The 19030-nt window shown below is 52.8% G+C and overlaps 1 protein-coding gene across 48 annotated transcripts in view; it reads left to right on the plus strand.

The window, feature by feature from the left end:
* MAP4K4 (mitogen-activated protein kinase kinase kinase kinase 4) overlaps positions 1-15768 on the plus strand; it is a 184345-nt gene extending 168577 nt beyond the window's left edge. For all 48 annotated transcript variants that reach the window (XM_054728367.1, XM_054728377.1, XM_054728368.1 and 45 more), the window contains 7 exons: positions 3553-3696; positions 7627-7761; positions 9798-9898; positions 12022-12171; positions 12639-12798; positions 13529-13668; positions 15463-15768. In XM_054728367.1, the coding sequence (XP_054584342.1) occupies positions 3553-3696; positions 7627-7761; positions 9798-9898; positions 12022-12171; positions 12639-12798; positions 13529-13668; positions 15463-15546 (914 nt within the window). In that variant the 3' untranslated portion in view covers positions 15547-15768. The remainder of the gene's footprint in view (positions 1-3552; positions 3697-7626; positions 7762-9797; positions 9899-12021; positions 12172-12638; positions 12799-13528; positions 13669-15462) is intronic.
* Positions 15769-19030: the final 3262 nt, after the last annotated feature.

Here is a 19030-nt window from a genome sequence, read left to right on the forward strand (position 1 = left end):
CACTTGGTGCAGTGCCAGGAAGTGTGTGCTGGCAACGTGGAAGGTGGGGAGCGAGGGCCAACCCAACTATAGTTCCGTGTGTGTAGAAAGATGTTTCAGCGTTATCTTTTATTTCTTTATTTTTTCTTACTGTAAAATTGTGATTGGTATTTGAATGCTATTTATTTTTGGAAACCACAAATAATAGACTTCACAAGGCTTATATCTGGGTGGATATTACCAGATCTTTGATGTAGATGTTTTTAGGTACTTGATATTGAAGGTTGACCAGGAAGGTGCTGGAATATTGTGAAATGAAGTGAAGCCTTTGGAACGGACCTGTCCGACGGCAGCTCTGTCGGTTAATGTTTTGTCTTATCTGCTGCAAATAAGTTTAGAGCTGCTTAGAATCACCTCACTTAGGTGTGGAGGGAATCACTAAGAACAGCGTCCAAACGAGCTCTGCTTTGATCCTCGGCAAAGCGGCCACCTGAGACGGGCTCCGGGGAACGGAGCAGGCCGTCCTGTCTCCTGTGGTAACCTGTGCCAGGTGGACGGCAGTTCTTCCCCGCACGGAGCCGTGCCCTCACGCGTGTTGTGTCTGTTAAAGAACTGACCGTGTAAGAGCAGGGGCTGTTGTAAGCCGGGAAAAGTGTCACCCCCTGCGCTGGCTGAAAGCCAGATGTTTCCTGGTTAGTGAAACCAGTGTCAGCCATGCCCACTGGCTGCATGGGGGCCGCTGGCCTCAGGCGGCTGCTTACATTTCCGTGAATTCGCCGAGAAGCGTTTCCTCGGTTGGGCCAGACACAGTTAGGTGCACAGTAGCCACCTGTGGCCGTCGACTGACCTTGGACCTGACCGTGGAAGGTGACCAGGCTGTTTAAATGGCACGTTCTGAAATCCTAATCACAGGCGACAGAGGAAGCCACGTGCACGTGAGGCCTTTTTCCTTATGTCGTACAGATGATGATGATTCTTGATGGTTTTGTTTAATTTTAAGGTTCACTCAAGATAGGGAGTGACTACTCACGTTTTTCCCTTTCCTCCAAATTCCCTTTCCGCCCCTCCGGTTTTCTGAAGTGATTTCATGGCCTGTCAGGCTGACAGCTCTCACACGAGGCCACACTAGAGCGGGGACCCATGGTCGGTGGGTTGTGGGCAGCGTGCTCCTGTACAGTGCGCAAGGGAAGGGCGAGCTGTCCGCGCTTGACGGTGGCAGTGGCGCTTTCACGGTCGTCGCCCTGTCGTCAGAAGCTGGCACACTGGTCTCTGGACCCAGGAGTTCGCCATGTGCTCTGCATTGAGGATTCAGAGGTGGCTGTGCCAGCGCTTCTGCCAGGCCTCAGGGTAGCTCCCCGGCGTCCTCCCGCCCAGTGCTGAGCCCCTGCCTGCCTCCCTTCGACCCGCCTGGAGCTGTGTTCCCGTGTGCTGCCCTTCCCGGCTGCTGGAGCTCATGCTGAGTTTAAGTAGCAGTGACAGTAAGGACCTGTGTGAACTCCAGGGCCTGCTTTTCCCAGGCCCCAGGTGCTCACAGTCTCCTCACTAGGTGTGCTGAGACAGGGTTCCACCTGCTCATGTCAGAGCAGGGAGCCGGGAGCCTGCTGGGAGGTGAGCAGAGAGCCGGGAGCCTGCTGGGAGGTGAGCAGAGTGCCGGGACCCTGCTGGGAGGGTAAGCAGGGAGCCGGGAGCCTGCTGGGAGGTGAGCAGAGAGCCGGGAGCCTGCTGGGAGAGGGAGCCGGGAGCCTGCTAGGAGGTGAGCAGAGTGCCGGGAGCCTGCTGGGAGGGTAAGCAGGGAGCCGGGAGCCTGCTGGGAGGGTGAGCAGGGAGCCGGGAGCCTGCTGGGAGGGTGAACAGGGAGCCGGGAGCCTGCTGGGAGGGTGAGCAGGGAGCCGGGAGCCTGCTGGGAGGGTGAGCAGGGAGCCGGGAGCCTGCTGGGAGGGTGAACAGGGAGCCGGGAGCCTGCTGGGAGGGTGAGCTGGAAGGGAACATTGTTCATATGAAAATTTCTGGGAGTCGGGAACATATACTAGTACTAGAGGCCCAATGTACAAAAATTCGTGCACTGGGGCTGGGGAGGGGGTCGGTCTCTCAGTCAGGCCTGCACCCTCTCGCAGCCTGGGACCCCTTGGGGGATGTCCACCTGCCAGCTTAGGCCCGCTCCCTAAGCTGGCAGTCAGACATCCCTCTGGCAGCCTGGGAGCCCTTGGGGGATGTCCGACTGCAGGCCTAAGCCACAGTCGGACATCCTTAGTGCTGCGAAGGAGGTGGGAGAGGCTCCCGCCACCACCGCTGCGCTTGCAGCCGTCAGCCCGGCTTGTGGCTGAGTGGAGCTCCCTCTGTGGGAGTGCACTGACCACCAGGGGGCAGCTCCTGCGTTGAGTGTCTGCCCCCTGATGGTCAGTGCACATCATAGCGACTGGTCGTTCTGCTGTTAGGGTCAATTTGCATATTACCCTTTTATTATATAGGAGGATATGGACCAAAACATGGACCATGGGGTTCAAGAAATACATACTTTGTTCTGTATCATTTCATCTACCTGAAAATGTTGATTGAGCAATTACTTCCTAACAGCACAGATACTTGATTTCCTGTCTCAGTGATTTTATTTCCCAGTTTAGGGAATTAGTGCAAATGTGTGTGCTCAGGCCCCTGGGACCATAGGTGATCTCTGCTCCATGTTCAAAGTTAGCTCAGACCAAGGAAGAAAGTGCTCTTGGGGAGGGAGTGGGTGACAGAGAAGGAATTTGGCTCAAGGGGCAGATTTCGAATGCTCACCGGGGCTGTTGTGGGAGGTCGCTGAAGTGCAGTCTGCCTCGATGAGGACTTGGGAGGGAGGAGTTTGGTGTACAGTCCTGGGAAAGGGCAGGGGTGCTGTACCCCCAGGCATGGCCTTGGGGGAAACGGGCCGCGGCAGGAAAGCAGGGAAGGACGGGATGGAGTGAGGAGTTAGTGGTTCAGAGGTGCTGCCCCAGCATCCACACAGCAAGGGGTGTGTGGAAATGAGGGGGACGGCTGCAGCCACAAGGGAGGAGACGCTCGGCAAAGCCGGAAGCCAGGTGGTCGGGGCGGGGGGGCAAGCAGGGGCCGAGGGCAAGTGCAGCTTCTTTCTTGGTGATGACGGGGAGTGTCTGTAAGAGCAGCGGTCGCCAACCTTCCGGACCTCACGGACCACCGGTTGGCCACCGCTGAGGAAGAGAGCCTCAGCCTGATGACAGAAGCCAGACATGGAAGTAGCAGCGCACAAGGAAGTGTGCGGTCAGGAACTGAGACGAAGGCTGTTCGGTGTCTAGTGTGGCGAGTGAGCTCTAATACCAAGGAGATGTGAGCCCGAGGCAGTCTGGGGAGCGGGGCGAGCACAGAGCTGGTGGATGTGGAGAGCGGGATGCGGTTCGCTCACTTTCCCCCTCACATCCTTTTCTCTATCTGAGGAAATAGGCCCCCATCACTTGACTGCTCCCCTGTGACTGTGCCGAGCATTCCTTTCTGGGGGTGACCAGGTGGCTCCCTCTCCAGGCCCCCAGCCTGCCTGCCAAGCACAGTGTAACCGGCCTGTCTGTGTCCTTGAAACAGGAGTGAATTTGTTAGTGGGAACAGAAAGTGGCCTGATGCTGCTGGACAGAAGTGGCCAAGGGAAGGTATATCCTCTGATCAACCGAAGACGATTTCAGCAAATGGATGTCCTCGAAGGCTTGAATGTTTTGGTGACAATATCTGGTAAGTATTTGCTCAGTAAAGCAGGATTGTAGCACTGTTTAAAACGGCACCTCCTAGCACTGACCTTCAGCTACCTCAGTTTCTGAAGTAATGGCTAAATGAAATGAGATACAGCCAGATCAGGTGTGACCCGCCTGCACACCCTAACCCCGGGTGCACTCTAACCCCGGGTGCACTCTAACCCCGGGTGCACCCTACCCCCGGGTGCACCCTACCCCCGGGTGCACTCTAACCCCGGGTGCACTCTAACCCCGGGTGCACTCTAACCCCGGGTGCACCCTACCCCCGGGTGCACTCTAACCCGGGTGCACTCTACCCCCGGGTGCACTCTACCCCCGGGTGCACTCTAACCCCGGGTGCACTCTAACCCCGGGTGCACCCTAACCCCGGGGGCACCCTACCCCCGTGTGCACCCTACCCCCGTGTGCACCCTACCCCCGTGTGCACCCTACCCCCGTGTGCACTCTAACCCCGTGTGCACCCTAACCCCGGGTGCACCCTAACCCCGTGTGCACTCTAACCCCGGGTGCACTCTAACCCCGTGTGCACTCTAACCCCGGGTGCACCCTAACCCCGGGTGCACTCTAACCCCGGGTGCACCCTACTCCCGGGTGCACCCTACCCCCGTGTGCACTCTAACCCCGTGTGCACCCTAACCCCGGGTGCACCCTAACCCCGTGTGCACTCTAACCCCGGGTGCACTCTAACCCCGTGTGCACCCTAACCCCGGGTGCACCCTAACCCCGGGTGCACCCTACTCCCGGGTGCACTCTAACCCCGGGTGCACCCTACCCCCGGGTGCACCCTAACCCCGGGTGCACTCTAACCCCGGGTGCACTCTAACCCCGGGTGCACCCTAACCCCGGGTGCACTCTAACCCCGGGTGCACTCTAACCCTGGGTGCACTCTATCCCCGTTCCTCTGAGGAGCTGCCTTGGGAAGCATGGGAGCCCGGGATGGACACCACCACAACCCACACTGCCCTGTGGCTCCTCGGCGTGTGGGTCTGTGCTGCTTCCTCCCGTGCCCCTCGTCATGCAAAGGCCCTGCTCCTGCCACAGTAGTAAAGGCAGCGTGTGTGTGTGTGTGTGTGTGTGTGTGTGTGTGTGTGTGTGTTCCTTCCACCAGTGAGCGCCACACGTTTCTTCTCCGGAAGAGCAGCTTTGTTAGTACGTAGTAAATTAGGTAGTAAGTGTCCATTACTGAAAGTGACAGACTGCTGCAGAAAAGCAAGTTAGAAGTAAAACCTGAAATCATCCAAAGATAAGGTGTATTAACCTTTCAGTTTTTAACTTCCAGTCTTTTAAGCATAGACACACTCAAAATACACACTTACGGGGGGAAATCTACGTAAAAATGGTTATGCAATGTTTCAAAACAGCCAGAGAATAAAAATGAGAAAATAGGTCGCCCATATACTGACCAGCTGGTTTTAGTAGAAGTTAAAACACACTGTTGTCCATGCAGTTAGCATGCCCTCTGCCTCCGCCTCCCACGGGACCACTGTACTGTGTGCCCTCCATTCCTGTGTCCTCACCTTCAGCCTGCTCTTCCCGTCATTCTCCCATGAGCCCGTCTTACAGACCCGGTGCTTCCTGCGTAGCTGTGCTAACATTCACTCGCCTTCTGTTGTACGTCTTTCCGTTCACCCCCTTCCCCTCATGTATGTATGTTTCACAAATGTCTTTGTAGCTTGCTTATCCATGGGCATGCATACTCATGTTTCATAGATTGTAATTTCCTAATAACTTGTATTAGTGCTGGGATCCAAGAGGATGCAAAATTATGACTTTCAATAAGTCTTAGTTTTTGTTTAGTTATCTGCTAACTCAATCTTGTTGTGTTTGTTTATGTGTAACAAATTTCTTGCAGTTATTTTAGTTTTCAAATAGGCTTTTGGTTGTAAGTAAAGGTTTTTGTTGAAATGCAAAAATGTCGCCATTCCATTTAAATGAGAAAACAGTCATTTAAAACTTGAGAGTTGATGGGGAGTGGGTTCTGAAACGGGAGGAAAGTAAATCTGCCGCACGTAGAAGCTTCAAAAACAGGAACACTTAGCGTAAATGTTATTCCAGTCTTTGGCGTAACTGTTGTTAACATTTATTGTATTTTCTTCTCTTTTCTATAAATATATCTCACAACATGGGAATAAAGCTCTTTACATAAAACTATGTGGTCTTTGTTTCACCATATTCAATATTCTCCCAAATTCTTCAAAACTTAAAAAGTATAAGACATAGTACAGGAAGTCCACAGATGCTGAGTCTACAGCTCAGTGATGGTCAGTTAGAACCCACGCAGCCCGCGCTGGTGGAGGGGGCAGCTGCTCCCAGACGCTCCCTCGTGCTGCCTGCCAGTCACAGACGGAAACATGCTCCTGACTTGAACACCTTCGATTGATTTTGCTTCATTGACCTGAAGTCACATTAATGGTAAAATCATAAGTAGTGCACTCTCACCCCAGGGGACCGTCTGGCTACTTTAAGTCCATAGTTTCTGTTGGGGTGCACTCTTGGTGTTGTGCATTCTGTGGGTTCTGACAAATGCATCATTACCCACCGTGACAGTGTCATACAGACTGTCTCACTGCCCTGAGAATCCCCTGGGCTCCACGCCCCTGCAACAGCTGATTTCCTCACCGTCTCAGCGTTTGCCCTTTTCAGAATGTTCCCGTTGGAATCACAACATGTAGCCTTTCAGACTGTTTAGTTTCAAATTCCCAACTGCTTTTGCAAGTATATAGGAAAGAAGTTGACTTTAAAAAACAACAACATTTTTTATTGATTTTGGAGAGAGAGAAAGGGAGAGAGGGAGAGGGACGGGGAGAAAGAGCAATCAGCTGCCTCCTGCATGCCCCCACGAGGGATTGAGCCCGCAACCCAGGTATGTGCCCTGACAGGGAATCAAGCCGGTGACCCCTCGGTACATGGGCCAACACTCCAGCCAGCTGGGCCACCCGGCCAGGGCCTGCCTGGATTTTTATCCTGAGATGGTGCTGGGTTTTGTCAAATGCTTTTGTGTGTGTGTGGTTTATAGCTGTGTTTGTTCCTCTTTATTCCTGTGGATGGCCATGTCACACTCCTTCTGCTGTTGATAGGCACTCATGTTGTTTCCTCTGTGGGGCTGTTAGAAACAATGTTCATGTATGTGGGAGCTCCTATACACACATGTATATTAGGAGAGAAATGACTGGATCATAGCAAGGTATACATATATCCTACTTGAATAGATAACGCCAGCTTATCCAAGTGGTTCTCCCAAATTTCAGCGCTAGTTACTGAAGTTCCTAGTTACTCCACATCTCCTGCTTTTAGTATTATTGCTCTTTTTAGTTCTAGACACGGATAGGTGTGTGACCCTGCCTCGTTGTGTCTAATGTGCATTCACTATTGACTTGAGAGCAGTGCCTCTGTATGTGTCAGTGAGATAACTTCTGCCCGCTCTAGTCGCTTGCCAGTCTCTCTATTGGGTTATCTCTCTTCCAGTTGATGTGTAAGAGCTCTTTACAAATTCTGGATGCTAGTGGCACACATCTGTGGATGAAGTCCCCGTTGGTGATTTATGTAGCCCTTGTGCTGCCAAATGGGAAGTAATAGCTGTGCTGGAGGGTTTTGAGACTCGGATAACATGATATACGTGAAAGCATCTCACTAGCTCTGTTGATTATTTGTTGTGAAAGTGTTTGTACTACTTTGTGGTTTATTGACACTGTCGTCTACATAAGTATGAGTTCTTTTTAAAATCTTTCCTTTTAACTCAGGCTCTACGTGGTGATAATTCTTGGGTTTCAGAGTCCCCGTGAAGACCCTGAGTTGTGTTTCTAGTAAAACTGCTGCCACCTGACTCCCTTAGGGAGGTAACACTTACTGTTATTGAAGTGTCTTTTGGTGACTGGTTATTGACGATGATATCTACTCTCTGTTCTGCTAGGCAAGAAGGACAAGCTGCGGGTCTACTATCTGTCCTGGCTGCGGAACAAGATCCTGCACAACGACCCGGAGGTGGAGAAGAAGCAGGGCTGGACCACCGTGGGCGACCTGGAAGGGTGTGTGCACTACAGAGTGGGTGAGTCGCCGCGGGCCGGGCTTGCTTTCCAGGCCGTTCGTGCTCCACGTAACATCCGTGTGCGTAAAGCCCTTGAAGTAAACTTGTCCTGACCCACAGCTCACTCCTGTGGCGTCTGTGAGGCCCCTCCCCATCCTGGAGGCTCGGCTGGACGCAGGTGCACCCGGACAGGACACGCTGTCCCTGTCCCCCAGGACACACGGCTCACTGTCCCCCTGCAGCCCAGCTCGTCTGTGAGAGGGTCTCCGCCCTTCCCCTTGGACCGGCCACGCTCTTCTCTGTAAGATGTGGTTCAAATGAACTCTAAGGAAACGGTCGTTTGGAGGACTGAGGGCCCAGGACTCCGGGTCCTGGGCACCTGGTGGGGCCTGCATGAGTCTGCCAAGGGCCGTGCTTGGCGTTTTGAATTAAGTCCCCTGTGCAAGCTCCTGCGCTCTTCACTAGGAAATGAATCTGGCCGGCCAGTCGGTGTCTCATGGCAACTCTGTTTTTTCTTCTTACTGTGCATGCTGTGGTTCCCGTGAAATGACGCCTCGCAAAAACAAAACAAAAAAACCGTTTTCCTTGTGTATTAAAAAAATCAAAATACCGGTATAAACAGTGGAAATAAAGGGGAAGTCATGGTGCTTAGTCACATTGAAGTTTTATGGGAGAGAGGACCTACTATGATACCTCATTTGAAGGGGAGCTTGAGAAGATCGAGTGTCTGTGTCACCCTTATTGTCAGCATAACGGGCCTGCGAGCATGGGCTTCTGCCTCTGCGTTTCCGTGGGTTCCGTGTTTGTGAAGCGCATGCTGCTGGCAGTTCTCTGCTGCCAGGATGCCACTGTGGTTGGCATTGTCTTCTTGCTTACATGAGCTGTCCACAGTCCGTAGTCCCTGGCCAGTGATGGGCACAGCACTCACCAGCATTAGACCGATTCTGAGTGATACCAGGCAGTACTGGTGTCTCCTGGGCATAGACCTCGGGACTAGGGTTTTCTGGGTTGTGTTTATGTGGAACATTTTTGTTGGTTGAGGTGTAGTAACTAAACTCATCCAAGTCTAAACTTAATGAAACAGCTCCCGAGAGCTGAAATGTTTATGACAGACTGTCCTGCAGGGGGTGCTCGAGGTGGCCGTGTGGAGGGAATGGGTTTTCATCAGAACAAGCAGAGCCCTCTTGTGGCTCATTCCCACGGCATCTCAAGCAGTTTCTGGAGATGAGGATGCGTGATGCGTCACTTACTTGAATGGTGGCAAGATGGAATTGAACAGGGCGAGGCATCAGGTTAGCAAGCCTGACTCTCGTGTGCAAAGGAAGAGACCCTTTACAACGGGACTGCGGGTCTTCCCAGACCAGCGCACGCCTGTGTTCAGGGCCCTCGGGTGTTTGTTTCAGCAGAGTCGCCCCGCAGGTTGAGACAGCGGGTACGGGGCGTTTGGTGTGTGTGTGTACACGCCCTTCTCTTCCTGTGTGTAGATCGCCGAAGAGACAGTTTCTTTACTCCCGCTCTTTTGTACAGAACGTTAGCGGGAGCCTGGCGCTCACTGCCTCTCCAGGGCTGGGCGTGGCTGGGAATGGCACTGGGGCTCAGACACAAACAGGAGAACCCAGCCTCCGCCAGTGGGTGTTTGGGTACAGACTCCTGTGCCTCGTCGGAAGCGTCTGGAGGACCCGGGAAAGCACAGGAGGCTTCGGCCTCGTGCTGTGATTGGGGGATTCTTGACTGATTAGTCTCATCACTGTCCTTTTCAAGTGCTACTGAGCCCTTGACTTTGGGGGGATACGCCTGGCATTGCCCCGGATAATTAAATACTTGCAGTATAAGATTAGGAGCAAGTGAGAGTACTCAGTGGCAGTAACCAGCGAATTGAACAGCTTGAATCACGCACCAAAGAACTTGAAACTGTGAGGCTTGATCTCACTCAGCATTTTCCTCCTGTTGGTTTGGATGAACCAAAAGAAGTCATCTTTATAAAGTTTGCAGAAGACAGCCCAAAGAATTTAGAGTTCCATGTTGATACTGACTTGTGTTCTCGTTTGGTTTTTCAGTAAAATATGAAAGAATCAAATTTCTCGTAATTGCTTTGAAGAGTTCGGTGGAAGTTTATGCGTGGGCACCCAAGCCATACCACAAGTTCATGGCCTTTAAGGTAACAACATCGAGTGCACTGAAAAGTGACATTAGTCATGCGCGCGCGGCCACAAGCCAGGGAACAAGTTTGAAAACCGGGGACAGTTAAAGCCGATCGTGTGAAAGCTGTCACTAACAGCGTCTAACTTTCCGGGAGCGGCCGTCTCTAGCGTCAAGCCCAGCTCTGCTCTCCAGGCCCAGCGTGGGGTGGGGAGCGGGTGCCGTGCAGACGCTGGTCGCCCTGCCAGTGTGGCAGCAGGAAACGGCAGGGGCACACCACCTCACTGACCTTCCACTGTCCTCAGGGATGTGTCTAATGTAGACAACAAACAGTACCCAACAACAGACAGCTTTAAGGTGTATCTGTTCAGAGGAGTACTGGTTAAAAATTGCTACAGCCCTAGCCGGGGGCTCAGTGGTTAGAGCATCACCCCAAGAATTGAAGGGTCCCAGGTTCAATTCTGGCCAAGGGCACATACCGCGGTTGTAGGCTTGATCCCCTGCCCTGATGGTGGTGCGTGTGGGAGGCAACAAATCCATGTGTTTCTCTGTGTATCTCTCTCCCCTCCCTTCCACTCTCTAAAAAAATCAATGGGAAAAGTATGCTTGTGTGAGGATTAACAAGAATTTAAAAATAAAATAATAAAATTAAGTTATAGAAATTATTAATGACACCAGGAATGAATAGTATAATATTACACCCTAAATAGAAAAGTAGATTAAAATATGTATAATATACCATTTTTGTTTAAAGAAAAAAATTGTAGAAAAGTATTTTTATTTTACATGGGTATTTTTGATATTTTTAAAATAATTTTAGAGTTTGTACTAGGTATAAATTTATGAAATTTTTAATTAAAATAATAGTACCGTGATATTAGATATTGTAAATACCTAACTTAACACATTGTGGACAGATCACAAGAATTCTTGCTTCACATTATACAGTGTTTTATGAAGTATCATGCTTTAAAAAGATAGTAGCTTGTAAAAACATGTAATAAATAACTTCAAGATGCAATGGTTATTTATGTAAAAAATTTTTGTACTCGTTCAATAGAAACTTATCTGGCCGCTGGGTAAAGCTAGCAATAAAACTGGTCCGCAATGTGTTAATAACATCATTTCTAATATTAGACACAAAACCTTAAGCATAGCCTCTGTGTCTGTTTAGTGTAGGGTGAGAATTTAAGAATTTTTCATCCAAAATATTCTATTTACTTATTTAAAAAATAGTTTTGACATATTTTATTTAGGGTAAATTACCTTTAATTATTATGGAAATTGACATATTTAGATTGCTTATTGCTTGATTCCCAGTAGAGCTGGCTAAATGAGGTTATCATATTTGCTTAAAAAATAAATCTGCAGCCCTAAATGGTTTGGCTTAGTGGATAGAGTGTTGGCCTGTGGACTGAAGAGTACCAGGTTCGATTCCTGTTAAGGGCACATGCCCAAGTTGTGGGCTCACTCCCCAGTAGGGGGCGTGCAGGAGGCAGCAAATCAGTGATTTTCATTATTGATGTTTCTCTCTCTCTCTCTCTCTCTCCCTTCCTCTCTGAAATCAATAAAAATATATTTAAAAAATAAATAAATCTACATATTATTGAATGAAAGTAATTGGTTATGAAATTATAATCATCTGAGATCGGCTCTTAATATATTCTCCATGTTACAGGTGCTGTACTAGTTGCTTTGAGTATCTTATTTAAATCTGTCTTGGGAGCTGTAGGTACTGATACCAATGAAGAGCTAGGCCTCCAGGCCCATGTGAAGAGCCTTTTGTCACTGCACCCCTGGTTAGAGGTGCAAGTCGCAGTCCTGGCAGAGCCTCGGTGCTCTGGCAGTGCTCTCTGCCATGGCCGTTAGACAGCTGAGGGTGTGCTGCAGAGCCGGGCATCCCTCCGCTGCACTGCGGCGTGCAGAGGGACGGGTCAGGGAGTGACGGCAGAACTCTCGCACCAGGGAGGGAGAATTTGGGACGTGGCTTCCGGAAGACGTGTTTTCTAGGTTTTCGTCAACAGAGCATGTTGAATGAAAGGCTTTTGGAAGAGTGTTTTGCTCTGGCTGTGGCAGGCGGCTCAGTCACTGCAGGGCGGGGCCCGCTGTGCCTCACGCTCCTCCCGCCTGTTTGTGCTGCAGTCGTTCGCGGACCTGGCGCACCGGCCGCTGCTGGTGGACCTCACGGTGGAGGAGGGCCAGAGGCTGAAGGTGATCTACGGGTCCTCCGCCGGCTTCCATGCGGTGGACGTGGATTCGGGATCCGTCTATGACATTTATCTGCCGACACACGTAAGAAAGAGCCCACTCTGTGGTTGGCTGGCTGCTTCGTTCTGTCCTGACTTTCTTTACTCTGCTTAGTGAACTAACACAGCAGGGACTCCTTCCCTGGCGTGGGGGTGAGTATTTAGGTGGCGGGCCATGCCCCCTGCTCTCCAGCCCTGCTGTGACTCCCAGTGGGTGGGTGGGGGCAGTTGCTGCTGGTCAGAGCACCCCTGGGTGGGAAGTGCTTTGAGGACCATAATTTCTTAAATGGAGCAGACAATCTCCATGTGATCCAGGGACCTCAGAACACGGGAACTCACAGTATGTGACCTGAAAAAAGTAGACTGGGATAAAGGTTGCAGGGGTTTCCCCAAATGTGACCCCGTTGCTGGGTTTGTCACCAGGAGTGTGAGCCTGTGCGTTCTCCGAGACAGCTTCCGGGCCCTTCCGCAGGGACGGCAGCGGCCACAGACCTCTGCCCTGTGTCCCCGCAGATCCAGTGCAGCATCAAGCCCCACGCCATCATCATCCTGCCCAACACCGACGGCATGGAGCTGCTGGTGTGCTACGAGGACGAGGGCGTCTACGTGAACACTTACGGCCGCATCACCAAGGACGTGGTGCTGCAGTGGGGCGAGATGCCCACCTCCGTCGGTGCGTGCGCTCTGGGCGGCGGGGCGCCCGGGGAGGCGGCAGCCGTGGGATAGCGCGTTCTTGGAAACTGCATGTGTTTGTCAGCAGAGCGGTTGGTGTGCACAGTGGGGAGTTAGACTGTAGACCAGGGGATGCTGTAGAACAAAATCCAAATAATTATTCAACACATTTTAAAACGCTTGTTGTTGACAGTCCTTCATTTAATTCGTAAGCCTTTCAAGGCGGGTGGGACATGTTGGCTGACCGGGAAGAGGGGAGGCAGGCGGTGTGTTGGCCACCTGCCGGTGGCCGAGGCGCGCCAGGAGCACGGCCTCTGTTCCGGGAACGTTCACGCCAAGGCGGGGGCGGGCGCTGGCCTTCTCGGGGTTTTTAGGCTCAGACTGCTGGGCTCTGCTGCCGTGGAGGCGCGGCCGCGGCCGCAGCCAGGCCTTCCCCTGCCTCCGACGGGGCGGGTGCGTGGACACGCAGCGTTAGGCCATCGCCTTAGTGGTCCTCCTCAAGCCGCAGGACAGGCCTCAGGGGAACGAAGAGATGCAACCATCGATTCACACGACAGCTTCCCAGGATAGGCCGGAGCTGGCAAAGGCAGAGCTCCTGAAAGCAAAGCTCTTAAATGCTAGTCGTTTAGGGGCTCGTGCGTGTGTGCATGCGTGTGCGTGTATGACATAAGCAGCATCTTTTAAAGGCTATTTCCTTATTTTTAACAATATGTGTTTTTGCCTCTCCAAAGCTTATATTCGATCCAATCAGACGATGGGCTGGGGCGAGAAGGCCATAGAGATCCGGTCTGTGGAGACGGGCCACCTGGATGGCGTGTTCATGCACAAAAGGGCTCAGAGACTGAAATTCCTGTGTGAGCGCAACGACAAGGTACCCACGTCCTCGCTGCGTCCTTCCGCAGTGGCCGCTGTCTCCCGGGGTTCGAAGCTTTCCTTAGGGTTTTGATAGACTCCCACATGAGTGCATCAGGAACTTTTCAGGAGTGGATTTGTAGACATGTTTACAAGCCCCTCCCCACACGAGCCCCAGTACAGAGCCTTCCTTTTCCACAGCTGACCGCATCCTGCCTTCTCCCGTCCTGCTCGCCCAGGCCTCCCTCCCCCGACCAGCTTGGGAACGGGCAGTCATGGCCAGGGCGTGGGGCAGCAGGCAGGCAGGTCTCCCCATGCCAGCCTTCTCTGCTGTTCGCTCGGGAAAGCACCGGCACCGCCGCAGCGTCCTCGGCCTGTGAAGGGCGGCCCAGCGACAGCCTGTGGCTGGCTTCTGGGGGCAAGGGCAGTTTGGATGCGACAGAAGCTGTCGGCCCTCAGCAGCCCTCGCACCCCCTCCCGTTGCCTGCGACCTGAAGGGCCATCTCCCAAACGTTTCCCTGGAGAGCCCACACGGCCTCAGGCCCCCCGGGGTCTGCCAGCTTTCTGGCTTGTATTGCCCACGTGTGTTTAGCGTGGCTGTAAGTTTACGCTTCTTTGAACTTCCGTTAAATAACTTTATCACTCATGATGGCATGCCCTCAAAGTTTATAAAAGGTACAAACTGAGTAACTTTATAGTCATGAAATAACGAGTACATTTTAGCTTAATTTTTTAAAAGAGAAAAACAGCTTGCTGAGGGGTCCTCCCCCATTGTCCACTGAGCTTTCTTGTTGTTTAATCAGACATGAGCGTTCATTCCAATAATGCCAGCACCAGGGCTCCAGAAAAACCTGCTCTGCTCCTTCCCGTGGCAGCCGCTCCTGTCGGTGGAAGGACAGAGGTTACGTGGGGAAGGAGGTGGCACAGGCGCGGCGGTGGGCGAGGTTAGGGTTACGGCCAGGCAGCTGGGGGTCGAGGAGGGCAGGCGCTCCCAGGCCAGGTTGTTCCAGCAGCAAGGCTGTTCCTCTCCGTGGTGACAGGCAGCTCCCGGAAGAGGGCATGGACGGCCTGCGCTCCAGGTTCCCTTCAGTGTCCGGGCGCACGGCTCTCAGCCAGGCCGGCGTGCGCTTCTCCTCCTCGCTGAGGGGCTCCAGCCACGCGGGGAGCCCTGAACCCACCCAGCCTCGTGTTCTCCCTGGGGCCACGCCCTGTGCTGTTTCCCGGCAGCTCGGAAATGGGTGACCTCACTGAGCTTTCTAAGCACGGGTGTCTTTTATTTTTTTTATTTTTATTTTTTTCAAATATATATATATTTTATTGATTTTTTTTTTACAGAGAGGAAGGGAGAGGGAGAGAGAGAGTTAGAAACATCGATGAGGGAGAAACATCCATCAGCTGCCTCCTGCACGCCCCCTACTGGGGATGTGCCCGCAACCAAGGTACATGCCCTTGCCCGGAATCGAACCTGGGACCCTTGAGTCCGCAGGCCGACGCTCTATCCACTTAGCCACACCGGTCAGGGCATGGGTGTCTTTTAGGAGGCGTGCCCGTGGCGGTGGAAGAAACTGCCAATTTCAGGAACACCCTTCTTTTGACATTCTCACAGTATGGCCGTGTACAAGGAGTTGTTGGACTGATCCGCCTTTTGTAGTTGTCATACACATTGGCTGCAGATGGCCACTCCTTGTAAATGAAACATGGGCGTTCTCCCGGCTTTCCTGTAGGAGGCGCCCTTGGGGTTCGCCCTCACGTGGGCGGTGCCGTGCGGCCGGAGCCCGCGGACCTGCTGCTGACCCTCCTCTCTCGCTCACAGGTGTTCTTCGCGTCTGTGCGGTCGGGCGGCAGCAGCCAGGTCTACTTCATGACGCTGGGCAGGACCTCCCTCCTGAGCTGGTAGAGCCGCGGCCCGACCGCTGCCGTCTTCAGACCCGAGGGCTCGGAAGTTGGGCCGGAGCGCCGCGTGCCCGGCAGCAGGACCCCGGCAGCAGGACCGTGCGCAGACCCCGCGGCTCTCCTCCTCCTTCCTGCTCTCCCTACCAGTTTGTCCCCAATCTTTTTAAACGTTTTTTTCTTTAAAAATAAATCAGGCTGCAATGCAGCTGGTGCTGTTCAGACTCTACCATCAGGTGCTATAGTGTTTGGGATCGAGCATCAGACCAGACCAGAAAGCAAACACCTCTCCTCCGGCCAGAATCCCTTGGAGTGACTGCGGGGTCTGCGGCGGCGGCGCCGGGCGGGCACGGTGGCCAGTGGGGTCTCAATGAGCAGGTTGCAGAAGCCGGAGCAGATTTGCTAGAGTAACATTAACAATGTATTTAATTGACCTTTCTTTTTGTAATGTGACAATATGTGGACGAAGAAGAAGGGGCAGGTTTGAGAAGTTAATATTTATAAAATGTGAAAGACGGTTACTAGATAACTTTTGTGGGTGGGTCTGGGAGGCGGGTAGGGTGGGTGAAGGGGTCCCATTTTGTTTCTTTGCATATTTTGTTGGTTTCGCCGAGAGCTCAGTCATTTTTCCACGTGCCAGGTTTTGCCTGAGTCATGTGCAGATGGTTCTTGAAAAGAAAAAGGAAACGTGTGCTTCCGTGTCGTGGCCAGAGCTTCGCTGTGTGTCAGTGTCCGCGCTGCCTCCTGAGGGCTAGTTCTGTTCCAACCCCGGTGTGCGACAGGCCTTACCACCGTCTGCACTTGCAGAGGAAAAAAATGTTTTCAACCACATGTTTGTTTTTTTCCTACCTCATTGTTTTTAATGCATTAAGAGGTGGTTTAGTGTCTGTGTCTTTGGAGGAAAACATTAATGCTTAATTTAATCTTAATACCAAACGATCAGGGTGAACGAAGTCTGACTGTGTGTGGGCACAGGCGTCAGCAGCCCGCGGCGCTCACCGTGGTGGGCGGCTGCCCCCAGACCAGCGCCCCGCCCTGTGCAGGCGGGCGGGGAGCAGACAGGCCTCGGCTGAGGCAGGCGCACCGACTGTCGGTGCTGCGGGGCCTCCGGGTGGGGGTCGGCCTTTCTGAAACACAGAGCGCCGGCACTGGTTCGAGAACGTGGTGATCCTGCTTGTGCGTGAGACGCCGCGTCCTGGGCTCCGGGCACAATGGCAGAGTCCTGGCTTCGGTTCTCTCATCCTCTTGTTCTCTGTCTTTTAAACCAACTTTACTTCGTGAACATGTTCATGGCATTTGTGATGGTGTCTTGGGTAACCTTTTGTTCTGGCTTCCTGTCGCTGTTCCTCTGAGGATGTCAGCGGAAAAGAGCCACGCTCGGCCGCGGTCCTGCCCGTGCGGGCCCAGGCGGTGGAGCTGACCCACCGACACTCGGGTTTGAGTTGAACAGAATCGGATGCGTTGCTGGGCCTCAGGTACCGAGCTCAGCTGGCCACTGGTCCCTGCGGGTGGGTTGGTGTGTGCCCTCCGTGGCGGTGGCGTCACCACCTGGGCCTTGTCAGCCAGACTTGCTGCAGCTTGAAGCCGGTGCCCAATTGGGTTTCTCCATAAAAGATTGTGAGCTGTTAGGATGCATTCTTCTAGGGAAGGGAGGATTTTGTTCCTTTAAAGCAGGCGTCCTCAAACTACGGCCCGCGGGCCACATGCGGGTGTTTTTGCCGTTTTGTTTTTTTTACTTCAAAATAAGATATGTGCAGTGTGCATAGGAATTTGTTCATAGTTTTTTTTAAACTATAGTCCGGACGGAGGGACAGTGAACTGGCCCCGTTTAAAAAGTTTGAGGACCCCTGCTTTAAAGGGTGGTTCACAGAAGTGCCAAGATGGCAAAATTACAAAAGAAGGCAGTATTATGATGCTCCCGTTGAATGCGGGGCGGGAGGGTGGTGCGGAGCCTTCACACCGCGCCCGCCGGTCCGCCTGCGCAGTCAGCCCCGCGTGCGGCCGTGTTCCCTTCGTTCTCGGGCACGTGTTGTGTTGGAGAGAATGTTTACAAAAGGGTTTGCTACACTAACGTGCATCACATATTTATGGGTTATTTTTAATTGACTTTTTAGTGGGTTATTTAGGTTTTTGCCCTAGCTGTAGTTCACGTTTGGTGATCCATAATCCCTCATTTTGCCAGTTATCAGTGTGCTAAACGGTAACGCGCCTGACCGACCACAGCGGGTTCGCCAGCGCACAGCTGCACGGCGGGGCAGGCGCCGCCCTCTCTTCCGTGCTAACTTCTGTGAATTATGAAAATTACTGTTGTTCCCCCCGTTTTTTCTATTAAATAAAGTAAAAATGACACCTATTTTCAAATGTATTCTGTTCTTTCAGAATGTTTCCTTCCCGTAAGGACCCATATTTCATGCGCACCTTCCCCAGCGCCCCGCGCCTGGGCGACTCCCGCGCCCCTCGCACAGCAGGCTGCCCAGGGATCCCCAGCATGGGCTGGGAAGTCGCAAACATTTGTTCAAAGATCCGGAATGACATTGGCCGTGAGCTCTCGAGCACCATGTTTTTGAAGACAAAAAGGAGTGAAGCGGGTCCTTCAGGAAAGAACGGTTCTGTTTTGCAAGTCTGAGTTGGGTCAGGAAGGAGCAGAGCGTGCTGTCTGCACCGACCGGGGGGTGCCGCAGCCCTTCCTCAGGGGCCAGCAGGAACGACGCGTCTAACACGGCGCCGCTGGCTGGGCCCGGCGGTCCCCCGGGTCAGCGGGAATGACCCCGGACGGGTCTGGGCCCTGCCCTTGCCTTCCACACTTTGCCCACGCCTTGGGGTTAGAGAGGTGGCGCGCTGTTATCAGTTAAATGTTAATAAACCAGCTCCTTTGCACTTACTTCATCCTAGAAATGTTATTTCTCGGAGCTGAAAATAAATCTAGCCAGGCCACCTGAGTATGGGTTTTCTTTTTCTGCTGTGTGTGTTGCAGCCGGTGATGGTTGGGGTAACTCAGGTGCATGCTGGTGTGGGGCACCGTTCCTGCTGGGCCCACCCCTGCGTTGGCTGAGAGCCACCTGCAGGAAGCGGCGGACAGAGGCGGCCCAGGACTGACCCCAGCGCCATTGGTGTCTCTGCTGCCTCAGGCCGCTGTCCCCACAGGCCGGGCCCACCGCTGGGCCCCTTGTGAAGGCCCTTGATTCCAAGTCTTCCTCCCGGTTTGCTCAGTACAGGAAATCTGAATGTGATGGTCCAGCTTATAAAAGTCTCACTCCTGGTTCGGTCTGAGTCATAAAACGCTGAGCACGCCGACAGGCTCTGCGGGAACCTGCATCAAGTTTGGACAAGCGCTTGCACTCCTTAAACTTGTGTGGAAGTCGGACATAACGACAAACCTCAGAAACCAACATTCAGCAACTGTTTGGGCGACAAATGATACTAAATTCTTTTAACAGCTTTATTGAGATCTAATTTGCATACCATACAATTCATCCATTTAAAGTAGTTTA

This window comes from Eptesicus fuscus, chromosome 16 (assembly GCF_027574615.1).
Source record: "Eptesicus fuscus isolate TK198812 chromosome 16, DD_ASM_mEF_20220401, whole genome shotgun sequence".
NCBI lineage: Eukaryota > Metazoa > Chordata > Mammalia > Chiroptera > Vespertilionidae > Eptesicus > Eptesicus fuscus.